This window comes from Lygodium microphyllum, chromosome 14 (assembly GCF_053477565.2).
Source record: "Lygodium microphyllum isolate KBCC chromosome 14, Lygodium_microphyllum_v1.1.10, whole genome shotgun sequence".
NCBI classification, from domain to species: domain Eukaryota; kingdom Viridiplantae; phylum Streptophyta; class Polypodiopsida; order Schizaeales; family Lygodiaceae; genus Lygodium; species Lygodium microphyllum.
The window spans coordinates 42,038,633-42,046,439 of record NC_141148.1 but is presented as its reverse complement, the minus strand read 5'-3'; the positions used below and the strand labels follow the sequence as shown (position 1 = coordinate 42,046,439).

Here is a 7,807-nt window from a genome sequence, read left to right as displayed (position 1 = left end):
ATAGTACCCACACATTTACACATTATACGTGCCGAGTGCCCATCAATGTCACTTCATTCTTTATTTTTTCAATGACTAATAGAATAAGAATAGCCAATCACACATTGTAACTATTGGAGTTCCCATATCTTGAGTCTCTTTCTCTTGCTCTCTTGCTCCATCTACCATAGTTTACACCTCCCAATGCTTTCGCTTACTTGTACTTGTACTCAAGCTTTTCCCTTCAAATCTTAAGATCTACAACTACACACACACATATATGACTCAAGCCTTCATGTCATTCATAGTTGTAGGGCCCAATTGACTCCCTCTTTCTCTCTTACTTTCAAACATAGACTGTCGAAAATAATACCTTGATTAAAACTTGCAAGTTAATTTCCCAAGATACTACCTTGAGGACATCTTTCAAGGATAGTTTATTCAAAGAAACCACCTTGGAACAACTATCTAGTTTCTTCATAGAAACTACCTTGGGGATGTGTTGTACAACATAGTTTTGCTAGCAAAACTTCATAGTCAATAGTTTCAAAAAGTCATAAAATTCATCTTTGAGATCCAAAAGTGATCATGTAACCACTCAAATCAAAGGGAACATGACATTTCAACACTTTGGAAGAGTTAAATGCCAAAAGTAAATATATACCAATGAGAATTTTCTAATCTTTTGTAGAATGGAATGAAAGCGAGTTAAAGAATTACATTTCCTTTTTTCTCATTATCAATGCATTAGATTGTGGGAAGATCTTCAAGAGAAATTTGTGAACATTCCTTTGTAAGAGTTTTGTGTCCATAAGAATCCCTCATAAACGAAGGACAAGGACACCGATTCCAAGCTATAGAGATACCTCTAGAGATTATATGGAGAATCTCGGTACTATGTACATTTGCCAAGTGTGTTATTTGGTATAGTCCATAGCATAATTGGCAATAAGCAAGGTAGCCCCCTTTCACCCACACATTATTGGACTATCCATTGATGAGATTATTAATTATTGATGTGATTGGAGAATCAAAAGCACTGTAGTGGAGTGGATATCATCTTATATTTACCTTGGGAATCATCTTTTTTTAGTCCAAATGCCAAGCTTATAAAAGCTTTGCATCTTTAGAGAGATAGCATATGCCCAAATCTAGTTTTAAGAGCCATGTACAATGCTACAACATTTTGTTATATAGTCAAAAGAGCATAGATGTATGTATAACTACTTTTGGGATTTTGATTTTTATAATGGATGGTGCAAGATAAAGAGGACACTTACATTCGTGAGCTTTAAGGATAATACACAACAAACCCTTTGAGCCATGTAAGGCTATATGAGTAGAGTTATTTGATGTCTCCATAATGGTTAAGGCTCGCTTCTAGGTCATAAATGCTCATAAATAACTAGAGTTAATTCCAAAGAGGGACTCATAGCTAGTGATATGCTCCTTACAATAGCTCATGGCAATAAGAGACACACATTGTTAATTTGCATAGAGTAGTGCATGGTTTAAGAAGCACGACATCTACATTGATGCCCTACAACCATTCCATGCAATCTATTTATCCATCCACATTGAGTCGCCAACATCAAACTAATTGAGCACATAGGCGAAAGGTGGATGAGTGAGATCCCAATGGTCACATCTTACATGCAAGTGGTCTCAACAAATTAGGTAGCTTTCCAATGAGTAGGTCAGTGAAGTGTTTAGGTGTGTATCGCAACATCGAGCCACAAAGTGACCTTGAACCAAAGTTTATCCCATTTTAGGAGACAAAAAATGATGGTTATACCTTACCAATCCAAGTAAAACACATAATTGTCTTTGAACCGAATGCATGATTGATTGCCACTACATATATAGCTCTACCCACCACAAAAATTATCTAGTGGAGGCTAGACAACCTCGACAATGACTAGGGTACATCTAACCATTCAGTAAAATTTAGCATGTGTGTGTGTGTGTGTGTGTGTGATAAGCTCTCTTTAAAGAAGGCAGTAAAGCATGCAAACATCTGCATTGTCATTAGTATTTCAATGGAATAGGTGCACTTCTTGTTGTAATGAAGCTTTGTGAACTCCATGCACTCTTTTATTTCCTTTTAACGCGTGCAATGTGTTATCTTGTAGACACACCTCTCAAACCTTTACTTGTGCGGACGAATCCATAAACCCGCCCCCCTGATATTTTGGGGACTCGGATAAGCCTAATATATCCCTGTATATTATAATCACGCTGGTGTTATGCCTTCAACCACCTGCATCTCCCCTAGATAGGAAGCTGTGGTCAGCTTCCATGGATTCCAGCCCTGCTGCTTTTTTGCAGGTGTTGGTTGACACTTTTCCAGAGGGGATTTGCCTGCTTACTCGGTTTGTGCTTAAAACATGTCCTGGGAAAAAACCCATGAAACTGCCTCCACCTGGATCCCTGACTTGATAGCCATCAGAGCCGTTGAGAGAAGATTGAGTAGCTGGAGTAGTACAGATGGATCTCGCAGGTGTCGCGAGGACAGAGACCAAGTGGTAGCTCCTGGGCCTCTGCAGCAAGTTACTACTATGTGTAGTGTTGTTGCCTGGGCTGCTGGGCTTCTGCTTGCATGGAGACATGGCAGGACTATAAGCCTTCATAGATTTAGAGTGGTTAATTGGAGATTTAAAAGAGAGATTAAGAGGTGCTGATCGATCCACATGCAGTGGTAGTGGTGTTGATGATGATGATTGTGGTGGTGGTGTTAGTGGAGTCGATGATGATGATGATGATGATGATAGAAATGTAGTCAGCACTACAGCCACTTCTCGCATGGTTGGTCGGGTCAGAGGATCCTGGCTGAGACAGTGTAGAGCTAGATCAGCTACCATTTTGGCACTCTTGGTTGAATAGCGGCCCTTCAGCTCGGGATCCATTGCCAGAAATAGCTTCCGAGGGTTTTTCACAATAGCTGAAACCCATTGCAAGAGATCTCTCTCATGGGCAGGAAAGAGGCTGTCCATGTGTTGCCTACCAGTCAGTAACTCCAGCAGGATGATCCCAAAGCTCCACACATTGCTGCTGGCTGCTACACTAGTCCCTTCATTGTCAGTGCAGTAAGAGAACTTCATCTCAGGAGCTGCATAAGGATCCCCCCCTTCTATCTCCAACTCCATAACTGCCTCCTGCTCACCCAAAAACTGGAGATTAGGCTATTGTCCGTCATATATTTGACTTATTATGACTACATGTGCTGCAGTTTAAAGCTAAGATTCCCCCACATGTACAGTTACAGAGCCATACTTACTGCATAACCACATTGCTACTTACATGAGCACCTGAAGCTGAGAGAGATTCTTTGGAGCATTTAGTGGATGTGAACTTGGAGGCAGCATTGAACCCAAAGTCAGACAGCTTTGCATTGAAAGCTTGGTCTACTTGAATGTTGATGGGTTTGAAGCTACCGAAGATGACCTGCTACACAACCAACATGAACCCAGAAAGGCAAATCACAAGGTCTATACAAATACAGCCCATGAACTTATGAAGGAAAGAAAACTAGCACACTCCTTTAAGGCAGATCTGCATGTACCCAGTCCAAGTCCCAGAATGACCATACTGTCAGGACAGGAGCATGCAGATGGGCACATATTAAAGGGTTTGCCTGTGAAAAGAGGTGTGCAGGTGCCAAGGACTATCAGGCTTTTATACACGAGCAGAAGTATTAAATAGCCCCCATTGTACCTGCCGCGGTGCTCTTTCATGCAAGTAGGCAAGGCCTTGGGCAGCCCCCACAGCGATCTTCAACCGGGTAGTCCAGTCCAAAGGAGCCCTGTCCACCCTCCCATACAAGCAACTCTCCAGGTTCCCATTCAATGTATGCTCATACACTAGTAGCCTCTCCCTTTGTTCAAGCCCATGCCTGCTCCAATGTTGCGGCTCATCTGCAGAGAAGCCCACCACTTTACACAGATTCGGATGAGATAGGCGACCCAATGAATGCACCTCTGCTTTCCATTTTCTAAAGCTCTGCTGCAAATTGATAATCACAAGTTGGATTGATTAAACCTTCGCATTTCCAAACATGAACCAATAGTGAATGCCAAATTGGGCTTTTAAGCGAGCCACATCCTTACTTTGATCGGAGCTGGGATCAATCTTGTAACTGCAACATCCAGAGTCTCTAAATCTCCCATTGACATAGCAATATCCTTCACTATGGCTCTGTACACAGGCCCTGCACCGCCTTCTCTGATAAAGAAGTCCTGTGCGAAGTTCTGGCATGCACCCGAAAGCTCCTCGAATGAGAACTCTCTCAACACAACACCACTGCAGCCAGGTGGGGGAGGAGGGAGAGGGAGAGGGAGAGGGGGAGGGTCCTCATGCGGCCATGTCTTGGCATGATCAGCCTCCTCTGTCATAGGAGCGCCCAGTGGATTGATGTAAGTCTTGAAACCAGCAGGAGAAGCAACAATGGGGGACATCATAGGCAAGTTAGACACAGAATTCGATGCAGACGAGGTCAACGACAGGACCGACAACCCAGACCCGGACCCGGAGCCAGATGAAGATGAGGCCGCGGACTGGTTATCATCATTACACCCAGCTGTGGCAGCTGATTGTGGTGGCACTGGCAGAGGAAACAGAGGATTCACCATCGATATGTCGCTCGGGGCGGCCGTGGCGATGCCATCGATGGGCGCAGAGTGTGGAATAATCGGTGTCTCGCCTCCGTCTGCACGGCTGAGATGGTGTTTCAACGAAGAGGGGGAGTAGTAAGGGGAGCTGGTGAGGAGGACTCTGCCTTGGTGTCTGAAGAGAAGCCTGGAAGAGGCGCTGTGGAGGGCTAGTCGGAAGCTGGGGGTAGAAGAGGCCAGGTGAGTTTTACTGCTGCTGTTGATACTGGGAGGCGTTCCAAGTCTAGTGCTCCCCTGTTTCTTAGGTTTCCTGGGTGATCCATGCGGATGACCTGAGAAGCAGCCCATGACTATGTGTACTGATCCAATTAGACAGGGGAGATGGGTTCAGCCGGACAATGTGGTTGCTTGCCTGCCATGCTACTCTGTCTCTCCCTGGGTGAGTGTGTGTATGTGTGCGGGCTGAGAGAGATAGAGAGAGAGAGTGTGTGTGTGTGTGAGAATGTGATGGATCAAGCAAAACTCAAGAAGGAGGTGGAGAGACTCGAGAGGTACTGTCGTGCCAACCTTAATTAGGAGAAGGGGGGGAGAGCGTGTGAAAAAGAGAGAGAGAGAGAGATTCTGAAAGAAAGCGCCAGGTTGAGACAGAGATGGATGCAGAGAGATGCATGCAGACAGGGCTTTTAAATCTCAGTAAAAGGAGTAGAAGTGAAGAGACGGTCTCTCGAGGGGGAGAGAGGGGTGATTCACTAATTGTTTTGTTCGTTGAGAGGTACCCATTCCGTTCATGTATGATGTATATTCATTCCATTAAGCTTTTCTCTCTCTACATTACTCTCTCTCTCTCTCCACAACGTGATCTTATGATGACTCATGAGACGCCAAGGTCGTTGCCAATAACGTTTTCTCTTGGTCATTGATGACAATCCTAATTCATGATCAAGGATGTTCCACAGCTCCACATCTCGTAAGGTCTTGTGAATCTATCTAATGAATTACAATACCACACATCTTTTCTTAATTGCAAAATTTGAGTTCTGCATTATCTAGCATTTAACATGGTCGGTCTTTGTATTGTATACCCATACGGGGATAAATGTTTTTTTTGAAATGCGAACTTATGTATATGATATATCAATGAGTATCAAAATACTTACATCTCCTTAGTTTATAAAGTCTTCCTCCTAAAGTTGGTGAGGGGATAAAGTTGCCATCAATGTTTTGTGAATGCAATCCCGATTCATGGTCCATTGATCTTCTGTAAGTACAAGCTCAAAAATCTTCTATGTTAGAAGCTGATGAACTATAATACTCCATAGTTTACTATAGTAGATGCATTATAAGTATATGATGATTGGGCTATATGACATGCTCTATGATCCTCGCACACATGCATCTAGTTCAAATCTCGTTAGCATCTTCTAAGGTGGCATTCCTTATTTTGTTACCAATACATTAATAATGCAAAAAGACCTCATAAATGTTGTGAAGCTTCATGAAGTGAGGGAGAGAATATTTTATTTTGGCCGTTTAGCCGCTTCAAATCCTTTTTTCTTGGAAATGCAAAGAAGATGTTACTAGTTCCACAACCGTCATACACCACACATGTGTGTCCAACCAAATACTTGTGAGTTAAGAGCAAGAATGAGTACTAAAAACTCATACCTCATGTGCAAAAAGTATGATGGCATCAAGCCCAAGCTCAATTGATCCCAATCACACCATTAATTGCTCCATTAACCCCAATCATAGCATTGATTGCACCATACCTAATAAGAGGATCCATGAAGTAATAAATCCCATCACTTATTCGACAGGAACTTGCTAGTCAACTTACCCTATAACATTGGCCTCTACCTACCTTCTCAAAGTAACCCATGACTATAAGGATTTAGCAAGATTTTGTATACTTGGCAACACAATTAATATGTCCAACAAAGTCTATCCCCCACTTGATGAGCAACGATGAGTGCTTTACTTCCATCTTGAGGTAGTTTGAACAATTCACATTTATTGTATCTCGCAACACTCATCTATAGCCTCACTTTGCAACCTAAGTCTACATACCATCTTTTTAGGCTTGAACCCTCCCCTTTTAACTTGACCGTGTGGTTACCAAATTTGACTATGGAAGTGACCAAGTTCGAGCTACCTGAGGGAGTGATACGGTTCCATAATCCAATCTACTTAATATCCTTTAGACACTTAGTACCTTCACATGCTTGCAATCTTCGTTAACCTCACACATAGATGCATGACATTTTCATGCATATGTTTCAAATGTTATGGATGTGCTCATAGCTCTATAGCACACTGAGAATCCCTTATGTTGTTTTTGAAATACTTGAATAAATTCGCAAAAGGAGCCTACCCAATTTCCAAATCCTTTGATTGAAATGCAACTTCAAAGGTCAAAGCCATTTATGCCTTGAAAGCGACTCATAGGGTACGACAACCTTGGTTCTTGAATATGATGGATAGTTTGGTATTGCACTTGTGAGATGATGATTGATTAGGGACTATTGACAAAACAAAGTAAATGTGTAAAAGTATAAGCATGTAATGTGGAGTTTTTATTGTATACACTACCCTCGTGGTGGGTGATGGAATAGTGAGCTCATTGAAATAGACATCTTCATCTTAATCAAACATTGCAATGGTGTATGTGAAGGTTGTGTTGTTAATGTCTACCCTCGTGGGTGATGGAATAGTGAGTTCATTGAAATAGACATATTCATCCTTAATCAAACATCGCAATGGTGTATGTGAAGGTTGTGCTATTAATGTCTACCCCATATATGCAAGAATTCCATTCAAATACTTGTATAACAACTTTGCCAAACATGCACTCAATAAAAAAGAAAAAGGGAGACGAGTGAAGAAATAAGAATTCTACAATCCCCCACCTTCACATGGAAGTTCTTAACTTTGTATCTACTTGTTCCATAATAGACCATGAGAAATAAACCTAAGAGCATACCAAACGTTCGTAACACCTTGACCACACAAGTTAGGAGAGCAAAAATTTTGTCAAAAGAAGGAAATAATATAGATATTTATTTGCTCCAAGAGCTTGTTTTATCCAAGGTTTGGGACTTCTACAACAAAAGACTTTCATATTTTAGAAGCTAATCTTATAGTTTCACATAAATTGACTTGGTTTCTTTCACACACACACACACACACACACACACACACTCTCTCTCTCTCTCTCTCTCTCT

At 41.9% G+C, this 7,807-nt stretch overlaps 1 protein-coding gene across 4 annotated transcripts; it reads right to left on the bottom strand.

Moving 5' to 3' along the window:
• Positions 1–682: 682 nt before the first annotated feature.
• On the bottom strand, positions 683–5,321 carry LOC148025536 (uncharacterized). 4 transcript variants are annotated; one of them, XM_087692723.1, is made up of 4 exons: positions 4,086–5,321; positions 3,694–3,978; positions 3,280–3,426; positions 683–3,134 (listed from the first exon to the last, which is right to left on the bottom strand). In XM_087692723.1, the coding sequence occupies exons 1-4, from the start codon at positions 4,932–4,934 to the stop codon at positions 2,232–2,234; spliced, it is 2,184 nt and encodes a 727-aa protein (XP_087548849.1). In that variant the 5' UTR covers positions 4,935–5,321; the 3' UTR covers positions 683–2,231. The 4 variants fall into 4 exon arrangements, with proteins under 4 accessions (XP_087548849.1, XP_087548847.1, XP_087548850.1 ...); XM_087692721.1 differs by having other exon boundaries at positions 690–3,134; positions 3,694–3,981; positions 4,086–5,320; XM_087692724.1 differs by having other exon boundaries at positions 692–3,134; positions 3,280–3,423; positions 4,086–5,319.
• Between the last annotated feature and the right edge of the window lie 2,486 nt (positions 5,322–7,807).

Excerpts from the sequence above, each read along its gene's own strand:
- LOC148025536 (XM_087692721.1), bottom strand. The coding sequence starts at position 4,934 with ATGGGCTGCTTCTCAGGTCATCCGCATGGATCACCCAGGAAACCTAAG. Across the intron at positions 3,982-4,085 it reads TGATCCCAGCTCCGATCAAA|CAGAGCTTTAGAAAATGGAA; the intron begins GTAAGGATGTGG and ends ATCAATTTGCAG. Across the intron at positions 3,427-3,693 it reads ATGAAAGAGCACCGCGGCAG|CAGGTCATCTTCGGTAGCTT; the intron begins GTACAATGGGGG and ends TTGGTTGTGTAG.